Genomic DNA, 18,474 nt, shown 5'->3' with positions numbered 1-18,474 from the left:
CGCAAATGGCTACCATATTGAAAAATATACTATTTTTGTATGATAATTATGGGTTTTGTATTTTATTTTAATAGAAGTTGATGTTGCTTTTGCAATTATCCATCAATTTTTTAAAATTAAACACTATCTACAGATTTGCATCGAAGCGTTTCTTATGATAGTGATTTTAATCACTGTCAGATTAAATCTATACTGGACCCTACTATGCAATGTCTCCACTATGTCGCGACCTCACTGTGCTACCGTTTTTTTTCATAATAAAGTATATTACATAAGCTTTAATTTAAGGTATATATAAAAGTGTCAGTATTTCCGGAACATTTTCAAAAGATAAGTTTTTGTTATCTTACAACTTAATAGAAGAATTTTTTTTTTTTTTAGAACAACATGAGGCCTTCATTTCCTCAACAATTAGTTGAAAAGGCACTTTGTAACAACAAGGAATTAAATTCGTCACAACAAGAAGTAGTCAAAAGGTTTGACTCATAACAAAAAACTAATTGAATAATTTATAAAAAAAAATTATTTTTGATAATTTAGGTTAAAAAAACTACAGGAAAGTATGGTTGGTGGAGAAAGAGTCAATGATGAGGAACTTCGCGAACGAAGGTTACGTAAAAAAAAAGCAGCAGAGAGAAGATTAAACGCATTGGCTAAAGCTTTGGCGAGCGTTGAGTCTGAAGAGGGGCCTCATTTAGTTTTAGATGTGTATGATGATATTCAAGAAGAACTAAAAATTAAAACTGAAGTACTAAAAAAATACAAACAAAAGGTATAAAAATTTATAAGGAGATAATAAGCCAAGTTGACATCCTTTAGATTTTATTAAATCCAATATAAATATTTTAATCTTAATTTTTATTTTATATATTTCTTGTTATAATTAGTTTTTTTAGCTTCAATGCTAAGCTTAAAAGGTATTTTTACCATGATGTGTTTTATAATTAGATGTTATATTATTATTTTTTTGTTTTTTGTCTATCACTATTTTTTCTCAGCTCTTACTGGACCGATTTTTCTTATTGATACGTCAAAATATCACGAATTTTATTTAGTTGAAGATATTACCCTTTTTTTTTCACCATCGACATTACTGTAAGCTGCCCTGAATCTGCCGTTAGGCATTACTTCATAACAGCCCACGCCGTCTTTATAATTCACACCACCACGTTGCGAATCATCCCGAAATTAATCTAAAGCTGATTCGCAACATGGTATGGCCCCTTCCCGTTAGCCGGATCCCAGAATGGGAACCGTTAGGGAGAGTTGACCAAATAACTCACAAAACACACGGAAAAAAACAAGAACGTAAGGTACCGGCCTAAACCAACGTCTCAGGTCTTTCTGTACCGAGCGGCGTGTCTGCTTCTGTCTCAGGCGTTCTGCTTCCTCTCTTTTTCTAGACGGATTTGGCGAACGCCTTCACGCCTCTCGGCTCCTCAATATCAGGTCTATTATAGAACCGACTCGGAACCGATCCTAGTCAAAGAATCCTGGGCTCTTGGGCCTACTCCTTGCACTGGGAGAGGGTGTGCATAGTGCTGTCAGCCTCTCCCGGGCGATCCAAACAGTATTCGCACGTTGGCGTAGTTGCTTTGGGAATACGGTATCGGTGATATTCATTAAAGCAGTGGTGGTCGGACAACACTTGGGTGAGACGATAAGTCATCTCACCGTGAGTCCGTTCCAGCCGATCGGGTCCTATGAGTCCTCGGGTTCGAGGGGCCGGCCGCGTTCTTGGCAGAGTTCATGCCCAGCGGTGCGTTCCTCGGCGAGCAGGTCGGCGGGTGACAGTGATAACAAAATATCCGCCGCCTCTCCGAAAATCGTTCGGTACGCCGAAACTATCCGGATTGCCGCCCGCCTCTCCATCATGAACAGGGCTTCGCAGTTTTTGGACGAATACATAAGAGTACCCGTACAGGAAAACCGAGTATACGACGCTGACTAATAGTCAGTGGAGTCCTTAAGCGGGATCTCCACCCCTAGCACGGCGAGCCGTGGAGAAGTAAACTTGTACTTGCCAGTGAGCAAGACTGTTTCGGTAACCCAAAAAAAAATAACGATTTTTAAAATTTCAACTTTTTTTTAAACGTTTCAAAACATTTTAAAAGATGAACGAACCAAAATAAATATTTTTATATAAATACCTTAGGTGTTTACCTTTTTTCTCTGTGGATAGGGGATAAGAATACTTCTTCGGCCCCTCTGCCAATCGTAAGAGGCAACTATAGTGGTTTCATCAAGTCAACAAGCGTTGTAGAATTGTGTTAAACATTATGAGGCGTTCTGAACTAACCTTAGGCGGATTATCCCATTTCGAATTTACGCGGGAATAACAAGTGAGAGAAAATAAAGTAGTTAGAAACGGAGAAAGCCTAAAGAATAAATTATTTGATTTCAGTCGGACAACTTGTGTGGTAGCTATTTCACAAGTCATATGTAAAGATCTACCCAACAATTGTACTGTCAACGGTATAAGGTCGTCATTACTCAGCTCTAGGCTAGACGTGTGCATAAGGGAGAAAAATAGATACAAAGTAAGAATAGGTACTAGGAATATAGGAACATTAATTAGTAGAAGTTGAGAATTAGAAGGAGTATTGAAGAAGAGAAAAGTTAACATATGTTGTATGCAGGAAACTAAGTGGAAAAGAGAATGCAAGAGAAACAGGTGATTGTTATAAAATAATATACTTTGGTAATACCAATACAAAGAATGATGTAGGGATTATAATGGACAAGGAAATGAATACTAAAGCTGTTAGAAGTAGTTAGGAAAAGTGACAGAATAATAGTTATAAATTTAATTTTCGTAGAAAATGTGATTCATTTTAAAATTCAAAGTATGGTAGAAGTGCAAAAGAAAAGCCGATTGGACGGAGTATAAACGTTTGTGCAAAGAAACTAAGTGTGTAGTAAGTAAGGCGAAGTTTAAGAGATATGATGAGTTGTATGATAGGCTAGAAACAAAGGAAGTAGAGAAAGAAATCTATAGACTTGCAAAAGTAATAAAAAACGATCTAAAGGATTATCACAATGTATGTTGTATAAAAAATGATGATAAGAGGGCGAGAACAAGCAATGATAATGTAAAAAAGGTGGAAATAGTATTATGAAGAATGACTGAATGAGGAGTTTCTAAAAGAGACATCAGAGCATATTTCATGGAACGAAGAACAAGTAAATTTAATTAGCTAGAAATAGGTATCAATAAAAAATAATAATGCAGTGGTACTAGATTAAATGCCAGCAGAACTATGGGAAATATTAGGCAGTGTTGGTATAAAGTGGTTGAAGGATCTTTTAAATAAAATATTATTAAAAGAAAATATCCCAAATTAATGGAAGAATAGTATTGTGGTACCAATTTTTAAAGATATAGGAGTATTGTGCGGGCCCACGTGGTAAAGGAATTAAATTTAATAAGAATACGAAAACACTCACTTTTCAATAAAATGTAGAATATATAATTTGATTGACACAGTTAATAATACAATACACGTTATTTATTAATATTAATACAAATGAATAGAATTATAAAATAGAATGACATAGAATGATATAGAATGAGTGTAACTAGCGCATACTAAACCACGACTGACTGTAGGGTACCTACAGTGGGATTCCTTTGCCCATGGTTGCCCTAAAACCCTTGGTCAGCACATTCCTGTGTTCGACAACAGTCGGACGACCATGTATTCTATACTCTACTCAATTATAAAATAATATTCAGGGGTTCTTAACAGGAGACATACAGGAGTATGGAAATTATAAAAGCATAAAGATTATGAGTCATAGTAGGAAACTTTGGGAAAAGGTATTATATAATAGAATAAGAATGAGACATCGGAATCTAAAAACCAGTTTAGATTTATGCTTGATAAATCAATAATGGAACCATTGTATTGTGTAAGACAACTAATAGAAAAGTGTAAGGAAAAATTTTGAATTAAGTATTAATGAGAAAAAGAGTCCCAAAAAGGTACATTAATATAATAAATTATATGTATCATGGAGGAGTAACAGTAGATTTAGGGTAAGGAATGAACATATAAAAGGGAGTATAGCTGTAGCGTCAATCGTGGATAAAATGAGATAAAATAGACTTAATTGGTTTGATTATGTTATGAGGAGAAAGTAATCAGAAACTGTGAGAAAATAGTTATATAAATGAATGTTCAAGACAGAAGAGGTAGAGGAAGACGACCAAAGGATATGTAGAGATGGATATGGAGGGATGTTATTGAATGTGATATGAGGAAGGAATATGATATTGTGAGCGTAGACAATATGAGAAATGGTGGCCTCAAGTAGTTGGGATAAAGGCGAGAAAAAATAAGAATAAGAAGAAGACTACATTTAGTGTTTTCCTTTCTTTCGGTATATTTTTTTTAAAAATCCGACCATTAAGCTGCTCACGCAGGGATATCGAATATATTAATTTTTACACAAAAATTTTACTTTTTTAATTATGAGCTTTAAAATTTTACGGAAATACTCAATATATCTTCTAACATATTAAAATATAGTTTATATTATATATTTTAAGTTAACAACTTTTCGATTGCCCTTTTAATTAAAGTAAATAATTAAAATTGATTATAAATTAACTGTAAAATTTTTTGAAACTTTTAAAGTTACATATAAATGATTACTATGATTTCTATTACAATTATTTATTACGATAAAAATTCAAAAATTTGTGAATTTAAAGAAATTTTGAGATTTTCTTAATAATTTACTGTAAATAGTAATTTTAAAATTTCCAGACTACATATCAATCTTAACAATGTCGTTTTTTATATTCTCATAAAATTTTCTATTTAATGACTATAATATCAATCTTGCAAGTTGAGCTAAATGTTATGATAACAAATTCAACTTATTTTTTACTATTAACTTTCACAAAAATTAACTTTACAAGACTAAAAAAATAGGTAAAAATGACATTTTGCACAGATTTTTTTTAACATATTAAAACTCAAAAGTGTTAATTTGTAGTAACAATTTTTTAATCTAGTTGATAAACGCTAAAAATGTTGAAAAAATGATTATCAATCAAAAGAAATTTATAGAAATATAAAAAAAAACTCGAAATTATGCTACCGTTAAAAATGTCAATTCAGAAATTTTTTTATGTATTTAAAACTGTTATAACCTTTCTTTAAAAAGACTGATATTAATAAAATTTTAACACAATTTCTATGTTATCTTCTATGTAAAAATAAAGGTACTGTAATAAAGTTTCTGACATTTTAGGAAGTATAAATTTAAATAATACAATAAGGAATTATTGTTAGAAAATTCTGGTGACATGACCAACATTTGTTTACGTAGTAAAAATGATGTAGAAAATCCAATACTATTCGTACTGTTCGGTTTCATATATTTCATTATTACGAAGTATAATAATTGATCATCTAGTAGAAAAATATAAGTTAAACGATTACTGAAATTTCCAATGAACAAATATTTAACAAAACCTTTATATTAGAGTTAAATGTTTAAACGTACGAATTTTAAAATGACAAATATACAAATAATTGTTAAATTTAACAGATTTTCAGTGAAGTGAACTAATTAGAATGATATCAATCATATCTTGTCCCATTATTCTTCAACCCTATTATGCTGGGCTTTGAATTAAACAAATTGTAATATCAAAAATATCATTAGCAGTTAATTTAATACTACTTGATATCATATTTTTAACTTCCATTTTTTTTAAAAATATTTTATTAAGATATGTTTATATCTAGATAAAATCATTAGATAGAGAAATATTAGATATTCAAAGTGAGTTTGAAAATGAAAGAACTGATTACTTAGAAACCATTAGAAAACAAGAAAGACAAATCAAATTACAAAGTCAAATTTTAGAGAATATCATTCCAACGTTATCTAGAGAATGCAATTACAGGTAAATTATTAGTCATTAAATATGTATTAACATTGAAAAAATAAATTTGATTCAGTAATTTAGAGAGGTTAAAAGAAGATGCTGAGTGGGAAGAAGATACGCAAAATTGGAAATTACCAGAATTAACTAGAATAAAACTCCCCCCGGCTTTGGGTAAGAAAAAAAGTATAGTGCAGAATATTATACTATATTTTAATTGAGTTGGGTAAAATTACCAATCTTCTTCTTCCTCGCCTTAATACCAACTACTTGGGGCCGGCCACCCTTATCCTAAACTTCCACTTAACACGATCTCCCACATCATTTACGCTCACATCAGCTGTCCTCAAATCGCATTCAATAACATCCCTCCATCTCTTCATACCCTTTGGTCGTCTTCCTCTACCTCTTCTGTCTAGAACATTCATTTATATAACTATTTTCTCACAGTTTCTGATTCCTTTCTCCTCATAACATAATCAAACTAATTAAGTCTATTTTTTCTCATCTTATCCACGATTGACGCTACACCTATACACCCTCTTATATGCTCGTTCATTATTCTATCTTTTTTAGTCACTCCACTCATCCATCTAAGCATTCTCATCTCTGCTAAACTCATTCTCTATTCTACTTTCTTATCAACCGCCCAACACTCTGAACCATACTTCATAGCTGGCCTCACTGCAGTCCTGTAGAATTTACCTTTCAGACTCATTGGAATTCTTTTATCGCATAAGACACGCCAGACGTTTCTTTCCACTTCAACCACCCGCACTTAATTCTGTGTTTTACATCCTCTTCAATACCACCGCTCTTTTGCACAACTGACTCTAAATACTTAAAACTTTCCACCTCTCCAATCACATCCTCGCCTACTGTCGCTGGTCTCCTTATTTCACCTACCTTGTGTTCTCCTTTATCAAACTCGTACTTTATATACTCTGTCTTACTTCTACTTATTCTTAAACCCTTTTTTTCAACACCTCTAACCTTTGATTAATTTCCTCCCTATTTTCTCCTATTAACACTATATCATCATGCACTACGGCACCTCTCCTTATATTTCTCTAGTAATTTCATCAATCACTATAGAGAATAAGTAAGGGCTTAAAGCTAAACTTTGGTGTACTCCTATTCTTACACGAAAACCTTCTACTACTCCTCCTACGCTTTAAATTCGGGTACAAATGCCATCATACATATCTTCTATTATATTAATGTACCTTTTCGGAACTCCTTTTCTCTTTAATGTCCACTTTAAAACCTCTCTCGGTACTCTGTCATACGCTTTTTCCAAATCTATAAATACCATACATAGCTTTTTCTTCTTTTCCCTCAAATTTTCTGTTAGTTGCCTCACACAAAATACTGGCTCCATTGTTGACTTACTAGGCATAAATCTAAACTGGTTTTTAGATACGGATGTCTCATTTCTTATTCTCTTATATATTACCTTTTCCCAAATTTTCATACTATGACATAAGCTTTATGTCTCTATAATTTCCACTTGTGTATGTTTCCTTTATCTTTAAATATCGACACTACAATACTATTCCTTCATTCATTTGGTATTTTCCCTTCTAATAAGATTTTATTTAAAAGTTCCTTCAACCACATTATGCCAACACCGCCTAATATTTTCCATACTAGTACTTCATCTGGTCCTACTGCTTTATTCTTTTTTATTGGTGCCATAGCCTACCATACCTCTTTCTCACTAATCAAATCTACCAGTTCCTCATTCCATGAGATATCCTCTAATTTCTCTATTGGGTACTCATTCAATAATTTTTCAAAATACTCTTTCCACCTTTTTTTCACATTATCGTCACACGAAAGTACCTTATTATCAACACTTTTTATACACCTTATATAATGATAATCTTTAGACCTTTTCTCTCTTATCTTTGCAAGTCTATAGATTTCTTTCTCGCCTTCCTTTGTTCCTAGCCTATCATACAACTCATCATACCTCTTAAACTTCGCCTTAATTACTGCACACTTGGCTTCTTTGCACAAGCGTTTATACTCCATCCAGTCTTCTCTCCTTTTGGTCTTCTGCTATACTTTGAATTGCTTTTTCTTACATTCTATGATTTTTTGTACGTCTTCATCCCACCACCAGGTTTCCTTGTTTCCTAGCATTCTACTCCTACTCTCACCAAGAATCTCCTTTGCAGTATTTTTTACACAACTGGCAAATCTATTCCACACATCATTTATGTCTCCCTCGACATTCCACACCGTCATCTCTTTTACCGTCTTTATAAACTCTTTTTCGTTTTCCCCTTTCAATCTCCACCACCAGATCTTCGATTTTTATCCTTTGTTTCTTTTATTTTTGTTTAATCTTTTCCCGGTAGACCACAACTCCAATACCATCTGTCTATGTTGTATAGTTACTCTCTCGCCTGGTATAACTTTACAATCTTTTAATCGCATTACGCTCTCTCTCTACCACATAAAATAATCTATTCCACCCACTCTTATATGTTATATAATGTTCTTACCTCTTTCTAAAATAAGTATCAACCACAGCAAGATCATATAATACTTTTCTCCAGCCTCATTCTCCCCACTAAAACCATACACTCCATGTACTCTTTCATATCCTCTCAACGCATTACCTACATGTCCATTCATATCTCCGCCTATCTGTGCATCCTAATTTCCAGGTACCCCTTGCATCATCTCATTCATCTCTCTCCAAAACACTTCCTTGACTATTTCATCACATCCCACTTATGGTGCATAGGCAACCCAACCCAACAATATTTCATACAATTTTAAGTTCGAAACAAAAGTTTGATATTGAATAAAATTAAGAGATAAAGAATTAGGTTGTATATATTTTTAAGGTCACTAAATTTTCTCCTTTGTATGTTTGAGTAATCTCAGTAAAAATGTTATAAATAATAAATACACAATTAGATAAAGGAAAAAAATATTGAATATTAAAGATAAAATGAATAAGTATTCATAAGAATGATCATAGTACTTAACATAGTTACACATAATACTTAATAGAACTTTTGTGAAAACATTTTAAAAAGTTATACATTACATTTTACTGTTAAATGTATAGTTTTTTGTTTAGTCGTAAACTAAAATTTGCACTAAAATGAGATGTCAAGTTGAAATCGTGATAATTGTTTTATGAGAACAATAGCTATCATATTTTAAGAATTTTATCATAAGCTACTAAACGCTTAGGTAAACATATTTTTAGAAAAAATAAATTATAATATTTTATGAACTTCATAAGTCATAAAATTATATTTATTATTAAAAATAAAATAAAATAATTTTTTATCTTGTATAATCAAGCAATATGCTGTAGTTTTGGTTGGAAAATTTTATCGAATTCAAATTCTAATCCAATATTTACCGTCGTAATTTTTAATTTTTTGTCTTGCCTTGAATAGTTAATGACAATGATTGGAGAAATTGTCTTGAATTATGTCTTTGTCAGTATACAACATGCCATCACCATTGACATGAGTTTTGATGAATTCAAAGCGATGTATTCACAATGTTAAAATAAAAAACGGTATAGTTTCATTACTATAATAAAAAAATGATGACCTCAACAATGGTCCGTTACGATGTAAGCTTGATATATTCATAAAAAAGACGCTAGTGTGAAAAGACCATTTATACCGATATATCTTTTGTTAATATTAAGATATCTGATAAAAGGTTAAAAAAAATCATACGCTGAAGAAAATAATATGATGCAGAGCTACATGTCAGGAGATGAAGAAATAAAAACGATAAATGTCGATGAAGCTAAACATTCGTTTTACATCAGCAAACAGCAAAATTATTTTTCTAAATGGATGTTAGAAATGGACCCGTTTTATGTTTTAAAGTATGTGAAAGATTATGATTTTATCATGGGCAATACTACGGTTTAAATAACCAACTTTTCAAGTTGGGAAGTTAGCAACACGGCCACTATAGACTTTATCAATATATAAATAAATATAAATATAAACCTACAAAATTTTAAGCAAAAGATCTAATGAAGACGTGTAATGGAACGATCCCAATAGTTCGATTAGGACTTTAATACGCTGCTAGAAGCACTGGAAATACAGGAATGAGAAACTAAATACTGTCAATAGAAGAAGAGTTACAAAAAATAGGTGTAATATTATAAGTAAATAAGCAGATGATCTACATAAATCACCTATAAAAATATTTCCTAAATAATTTGTGGTATCTATTTTAGAATATGGGCCTATAATTTGGAACCTGCATCAATCCACCATAATACTTAAAATTGAACGTATTCAAAACAGGCTTCTTCGCGTTTTAGCATACAAAACCAATAAAATAGATGCTTCTCTTGAACAGTTAGCAACTGATTTTAATATTGAGTCACTTGAAAAGAGGAGAAAATATAATGATATACTTTGGTTTTTCAAAAAATATTTTAAGTCTCTTACGAAGAACAAAAGTATATAGCATTATTCAAAAAACTACAATAAAAGCTTCTGTTGTGGAGCGATTTAATAAAATACTAAAAGAAAAAATTTATTATCAACAGTACATACAATTAGATAAACATTTTAGCGGGTTTATTAACATATTATAATAATACAATACACAGCACCATAGAAACAACTTCTAGTATAGCATCACGTAATCCTGGAAAAATCAGTTAACAACTATCTAATTTAAAATACAATAAAAAATTTAATATTGGAGATAAAAACCACCTGAGGTAAGCGTAAAACAGTATTTTCAAAAGAATACACACAGAATTGACACATCGGAATTCTTTAATATTGCAAAAATTCAAGCTACAAAACCCATCGTGTACGAATTAACAAATGAAAACATCAGACCAATAAATGGATGTTATATGAACACAAACTTAGTAAGACTTAGCTTCCTAAAGTATTCAGTGAAAAAGGTCATTAAGAAGAATAAAGATACATGTTTTGTCAAAATTGTTGGTTTATATTAAGTAATCATAAATTTTTTTTGACGTTTATTGTAATAAAAATGTTAGTTAAATAAATAGTTAATTACAAATACAACTCGAAGTTTTTTACTTAATAATTTAAATATATATTTATGCACAGGAAGGAACAGATCTAACTGACCAACTCATAAAACTTATAATCTACTTAACATTTTATATTTTATTTTTAATCAATTTTTACAATATAGAACTATATTTAAAATATGTTTTATGTTATTTTTCGCAATTACAAAAAATATTTTTAAAATTTATTTTTTTATTAAAATTCTTTTTAAGATTTGAATATGTCCATTTTATAGATAACTTTAAAAGAAATATTTTGATACCAAAAACTCTTATTTTGATTCAGTAGTTACGTTATACAACATTTTGAAGTTCGTTAAATTTTGGTTTATTTACGATTTTCTTATGGTATCAAATGTTAGTCCATAATATGTAAAAGTAAAGTAAACATTATTTTTTTACGTTCTTTTCATGAAAATAATTAACACTTGAATAAGCATTAACACAAAACAACAAGTAGCAGTAAAATTAAGTTTATTAAAAAAAAATTATACTAATGTCATCTAAAACATGTTTTAATAAGTAATAGTGAACATAATAGTGAATAAGTGCATTTCATATCAAATCTTCTTAAAAGGAATATCCTATAATAATATGATTACTATAATAGAATGACGCTAATTAATAATTGTTATCTCTTTTAAATTGGCTAACCATGGAACACTCGTAGTTGACATACGATAATGTTTCTAACTTTTGTAATAAAGATTAAAGATAATAATTTCTGTAATAAATATAGTTTAAAAACTAAAAAAAGACACTTTTAAAGTACATCGAACTAAAAAGTTAAAAATAATTTTTAAAATAATGATGAACGAAAAATACTAGTGTTATTATGAAAAAGCGTTGGGCACTCAATATACGAAAAATATGGCATAAAGCAGTTACCCTTTTTTTACAATAATATTAGTATTTTTCGTACATTATTGTTTTAAGCTTATTTTAAAAATGATTTTTAACTTTTTAGTTCGATGTACTTTAAAAGCGTGTTTTTTGTAGTTTTTAAACTATATTTATTAGTTGGACGAGGGGAACGTTATACTTGATATATAAACGGCGACAACGGCAGTAAGAATATATAAATATATGTACGTAAGGCGTATGGCTCGCGGGCGGTATTGGTTAGTCAAAATAAAAATTTGTATATATATATATAATTTGTTTATATATATTTATATATACGGGTATGAGTACGAAAACCAAATTATACAGGAAAGTATTGATGTCGGCGAGTGGTGAGCGGGTTGGAGTGAAAGACGACAGTCTAGTCTTAAGGTCATAAACGACGGGATACGCGAGAATAATAACACGTGGCGCGTTGAGAGTTATAAACTTACAACAAACATACATGTGAAACTAATATAAAAGCGTGTTAAACGTTATTATTATCCATGGAAAATAAATAGCTTACTGTTACCAGTAAATAAGGTAATAAGACAGTGTTTACTTCCGTCCTTTACATAATATAATACCATAAGAAAGTTGTAAAAAAAATCAAAATTTAACAAACTTCAAAATGTTCTATAAACGTAACTACTGAATTAAAATTAAAATTTTTGATATCAAAATTGTTTTTTTAAAAATTATCTATAAAATGCATATTATCGAATCTTAAAAATAATTTTAATAAAAAAATTAATCTTAAAAATATTTTTTGTAATTGCGAAATATAACATAAAACATATTTTAAATATAATTCTATATTGTAAAAATTGATTAAATAAAAAAAGTATAAAAAGTTATGTGGATCATAATAAAAATATGAGTTGTCAGTTAGATCTATTCCATTCTGTATATAATACATTTTTGACAAATTATAATTTCAATATTTAATTTTAAAAAATATATTTTTTGTCCATTGAGATTAACTTATATAATAATATAGTTTTACTAATCTTTCTGTGGTGGTGGTAGTATAACGTATTGTCTGTACACCAACGTTTTGATTCTGTTTTCGAGCGTTTAACGCTTATTATCGAAACAGTTAAGCGTCAAGTTTGTTGTACGCGAGGTATGAACCTCATACTCAAATAAACGAATCAATATGTTTTGTCGGTAATGAGTATGAGGTAACGATGATGTAAACCACCCCGTACAGCTACGATGACTGGACAGACTTCTCTCTGGCTAACACTCGTTTGGACGCATCATCTTTGAACAAACACTGTTTGTAATCGTATAAAAACAGATATTTGCAGACGCTGTGTTCACGAATCTCCTTTGACTTGATGAGTTCGCTATCTTCCATGTCATATGCGTATCACTTTTATCGAAATGCAGCGATTTCGTACAGTGTGAGACCACCGGTCTCGTTTCAAAACACGTCGGGCATCTTCTTTCAATCGGTGGAGTTATATTGGTGATCCTTGGACAAGAAATGTATTCGCGTACACCAATAAATCAGGGCTACCATCTAAATCCTGGTAATAATCGCTAACTCTCAACAGGTGTATGAAAGAATTTAAAATAACACTAATACATATGGATATCATAAAATCCATGTATCTATGTAAATCTGACTAATTGAGTCACCATAATGCGGTTTTTATACATCGTTGAATTACTTGTATATTAGCGTTTTTCTAATATCAAGCACTGCTAAACTGACATATACAGGTTTCATAAACTTAATTATCTTCGTGTTCATCATAACGGCGCATAAACTTTCACCATATTTGATAAAATTTCTGAAGGCCGGTTATTTTACAAGCTTGCTAAGACGTTTGGGAATGGAGATTAGCTCAATACGGGTACTCTTCCACATGTTTTCCATGGTTTTCTCTATAAACGTTAAAGTTTATCGAAGAACACACAACTGATTACACTTACTTCTCGTTTGAGATTAACGTAGTGTATACATACCACTGTTTAAGTTTGAAAGTGGCCATTAGTTTGATCTCTTTGTTTCCCGGTGATACATCGGGTCGTTACCAGGCAAGAACCGCGAGTCGTTGTGTTCTTCGTGCAACTCTTTTGGATACGATACATCCACTTCATATAAATGCTCTGAATTACCGATATTCGATAACGATTAGAGGTCGACCAGATGGTCTGTTCCTTCACACCACCAAAAGCCTTCGTACGACATGGGCTGACTTATAGCCCAACCGTAAGTGTTATTGCCTGTATACATTTTACGTTTTTAAAACACTACTTATATATTACACACACACACACACACATATATATATATATACATAACATTTACAATTTTGATACACGATCCATGATTCAGGCTTTGTTAGATCGTAGTCAGGTATTTTGACATAGTTTGCTTTGGCATATTACTTGGTGGTTTGAATTAACCCACCACGTATACCTTGTTCCATCATTAACAGTATGTCATAGTCATTCAAGAGTCTCAGCTTTATTCTAGTATACGTCAACATACAATCGAAACTATGGACTGGAAGGTATCAACGAACCATATGAAGATGTTATTGGGCACGAGTTTCGTGACCAAAATTTACTTTTCCTCAGAATTTGATATAACCGAAATGTTTTGGTCGTCATATCCCATCAAGTTGCATTCCGTCTTCTTCCTGTGCCTGTGTACATCATCAACAGTAATTCAAATGGGGACATTGATTTTGCGCAACAGTTTAGAAATACTGCGCGTCACTTCGGTTACAGCTAACATGATAGCCTTGACAATTTCTACGTGACCTTCAGTTCCACGGTATGTATTCGGTGATTGCGGTATACCGTAACTTTCGAGGAGCTCAGAGGGAACGTCGTCGGATGTTTGATGATGAACCCGTAGTTCATGAAAAAATGAGTGTTCACAGTCCTGATACATACAGAACCTGTATGTTCGTCTCTTTGCTCCGACAAAGCCTCAAAATGAGCATAGATTACAAACTATAACTTTTTTAAAATTATTTAATTTATAATTTACAGTTTATAATTTTGAAATAAAATAACTAAAATTATTGAAACCGAAACCTAAACCTTTATTTTTTTAAGGGCTCTGGTTTTGGTTCCATTTCCTGACTCGCACAAACGTACAAGGTCCAATATCAATATTTGATCTAGCTCCATTCTGTTAATTTTAAATTAAAACCCGCCTCGAACCGATATATTTTAAATTAAATTCCTACATAAGATCCAAAACATAAAATTATAATAACGGCTCGCCATGACTTTTGTATCGGATTAAATCCGGATCGTATTGAGATAGCTCAGTCCAAACTGATCTCTGCTATAAATTTTCATAGTGTGTATAAACTCAAATTTATGAATAATCCATTGTCTTAAAATTAATTAAAAGTAGTACATAATATTTTTTTACTAAATATTTATAAGTACAATTTCTGAAAATTAAAAAATTCGATCTTTTTTCCTACTTAAATATTAAAAAAGTTGTGTTTTTGGAGTTATGATATCGTTTTGCAAAACGATTTCAATATCGCCATAAACTTAAGAAATAATATATTTGCTCTGCACTTTTTAATTTGATAGAAAAATTTAAATAACATAGCTGTCAATTAATTCATAGCTATGACTAAATTAGCAAAGCCTTTTAATTTTCTTATAGTTTAAACATTTAAACATTCTTCAACTGTTGTAGTTAATGATAATTTTTTTTATATAATTACCTGATTTAACCTCTATATACTCAGTAAAATAATTATTCTTTTGAGCAATTATATAAAACGTTTAAGAGTAGTTTTTATTCTAGGAACATTTGCGCAGCATCCTAATAACCCAGCAGCGTTCAATACATTTGATAATAGTCGTAAAAAAATGTCTATAGGTGCTTTTAAGACATTAGCTGGGTTGTCGTTTGATAAATCATCTAGTTCGGACAGTAGCAGAAGATCATCTTCCCCTGAGATGCCAATTATATTTAACCAGGTATATAATTCACTTGTAATTTTAGTTTTCTTTAAAAGTTGGTTTTTAAACTTTTATGGATATCATGTTTGAAAATCTATATAAATCTTAATTTTGTAATTTATAACGATTTATAATTTTATACAATGTAATGATAATTTTAAATTTTGACATAAAAACTAAAAATATAAAGTTTTAATTATTTAGTGTTTAAGTTATATTCTATAAAACAACTATTTTCTAGAAGAATCATAATTCTAATAATGATTTTGCGGGTAATTACTTTAAACCAAAACGAGCTGCTGAATTGCTTACACAAACTAATGATGAATTTGGAAAACCGTTTAATAAGTGGAGATATTGTAAGTAAATTAAATAGTACATGATTTTGTATAATTAATAAAAAAATTTAATATATTTTAGGCCATAAAAATTCACCTGAAAATACGATAAAAAAACCAACGAGGTTAGAATCATTACCGATTATTGGCGAACAAAATACACAACAAAATAACATGGATCAAATTTAACTATATAACTTATCTGAAATATTAATTTGATTTGCAAAAATGTTGTATCTTATTTTAAAGTTGAAATTACTAAAGAAAATATTTTAAATATATATCTTTTAGCCTAATTTAAAAAGTGTAAAATGATCCTGTCAAAAAACCTCGGTTAACCTAAATTTGTTATATTTGTATTGTAATAAAAATATATAATAATTATAACTTATATTTTTATAAAAATGAAAACATTTTTTTTTTAATATTTAATAATTTTGAAATAATATCATCAAATTAATTACAAAAAGGTTTTAAAAGAACAACGTTTTAAAAACTTTAGATATAACTTTTTTATAAAACACCGTGTGTATAATATTATTTTCTAATGAACGTTTAATATACTTTTAAGGGAGACCAAGAGAATAACGCGTATCGGGTTATACCACACAATGTCGTATCTTAAAATTGAACTGAAATATATTACAATAATTTTTTTTTAATCAAATTACATTTTAATAAGATAATCGAATTTCTTTATTAATAATTAATATGCGGGTTTACTTAATGAAATAATTAACGCCTCAATTACTTTTACGAAAATTTTATTGATGAAACTTACATTATAATTGGGCACTCGCGCATGTGTTACATGTTATCTGGGCCGGGTGTAGTACTATATTACAATCGTAAAGCTTATCACTACTCAATACACAACAATAATAATAATTCAAACATCATCCTTTAAATCTCATTAACGATCAAATTTCTATTATCATTGTTTCCTAAGATATAAACATAAATGTGAAAAGTTTTGTTATTTTAAGGGTATCATGTTTATATTATTATTGTGTACCCACATAAAAATGTATTTTCTTTAATAAATATTAATTCCCTAAGACTGAAAAAAAAGGTTTTTTTAATAAACATTATATTTGACTCAACGAAAACGAAAAATATATAAAAAAATTTAAATAAAATTCAACATACAGTAATGTTTGAAAATTAGATCTTTTGATAAACAAACAATGAATAAATTTAATTCAATATCGATTAAATTTCAATAGAGATTCATCAAATTACTATGAGAAAACAAAACCATGCGATTAATAGACGTTTATTCAAAATTTAATTTAAAATATTAACAGATGTATAATATTTTTAGCTAATTAATAATCATTAGTTTGAATAAAAATTCAGTAATGAATATGTTTTTCATTAATTTGTAAAAGTGCTATTTTTAATAATATTAAGATGTGATAAATTTTATATTCTTCTTTGAGTATCTGCACGTGCGAAATTTCAAACTAATAACTTATTTTCTATAAAATCATTTTGAGAATTATTTGTATTGTTTATTATATTATTTATTTTATTTTATAAAAAAAAGTTACATGAGCCTTGTAAGGAGTAATTAAAATAAAAGAACATATTACTTATTAAATAAATTACTCTTTATTGTGTTCATAAAACGAAATATTCGAACTACACACACTTTTATACTGATACTGATTGTGCTTACTAACAATGTTTTATAATTACAGTATTGTCATAATTATGAACCTTACAGTCGGCTCCAAAATTCTTACAAAGTAAAATTTTGAAAAGGTTTCAAATTATGTAGCAACTGAACAGAAATAAGAAATAAAAATTAACAATGCAATATGGTTATAAGAATAACATTACTATAATAATATAAACATTATTACAAGAAACATAAATTATAAATTGAGTTGTCTTTTGTTTTGAAAAATAATTTTAGCATCGATGCGAAACTAAGAAGGTATTAATTTTACCATGATATGGTTTGTGTCTGTTGCCACTTTTTCTCAGCTGTCACTGGACCGATTTCTTTCAACAATACGTCAAAGATCACAAATCTTATCTAGTCAAACACATTACCCTCAAAAATTGAAAAAATTTCTCTCGTTCCGCGTAATTGGGGGAAATCTCCAAAAAAATTACAAATTTAAAAATCGTTAATTTTCGAAATTTTTTCAATTTTCTTTACTTAAAACTGCCATAACTTTTTCAAAAATGAACAAATCAATATATATATTTTTTTTATAGATGTTTGATCAGTTCGTGTTGAGACTCCATACAGACCACACGTATAGTCTACACGTATTTTAATCGTATACCGCTTCGCTTTTATCTGCTTCCGATAGCAAAGTCAT

At 29.8% G+C, this 18,474-nt stretch overlaps 1 protein-coding gene across 6 annotated transcripts in view; it reads left to right on the top strand.

The window, feature by feature from the left end:
- LOC126905341 (kinesin-like protein KIF17) overlaps window positions 1-16,469 on the top strand; it is a 53,622-nt gene extending 37,153 nt beyond the window's left edge. For 3 of the 6 annotated variants that reach the window (XM_050684949.1, XM_050684945.1, XM_050684948.1), the window contains 7 exons: window positions 382-476; window positions 541-772; window positions 5,763-5,923; window positions 5,979-6,076; window positions 15,631-15,818; window positions 16,042-16,159; window positions 16,221-16,469. In XM_050684949.1, coding sequence (XP_050540906.1) covers window positions 382-476; window positions 541-772; window positions 5,763-5,923; window positions 5,979-6,076; window positions 15,631-15,818; window positions 16,042-16,159; window positions 16,221-16,327 — 999 coding nt within the window. In that variant the 3' untranslated portion in view covers window positions 16,328-16,469. Of the gene's footprint in view, window positions 1-381; window positions 477-540; window positions 773-5,762; window positions 5,924-5,978; window positions 6,077-9,330; window positions 11,016-15,630; window positions 15,819-16,041; window positions 16,160-16,220 lie in introns of those variants that run through there. The other 3 variants (XM_050684947.1, XM_050684946.1, XM_050684950.1) reach the window with 3 other exon arrangements.
- The last annotated feature ends 2,005 nt before the right edge of the window (window positions 16,470-18,474 follow it).

The sequence above is a fragment of the Daktulosphaira vitifoliae genome, unplaced genomic scaffold (genome assembly GCF_025091365.1).
Source record: "Daktulosphaira vitifoliae isolate Bord-2020 unplaced genomic scaffold, ASM2509136v1 Scaffold_4, whole genome shotgun sequence".
Taxonomy (NCBI): Eukaryota; Metazoa; Arthropoda; class Insecta; order Hemiptera; family Phylloxeridae; genus Daktulosphaira; species Daktulosphaira vitifoliae.
The sequence above is the reverse complement of the archived record's forward strand: the minus strand, read 5'-3'. Positions and strand labels throughout refer to the sequence as shown.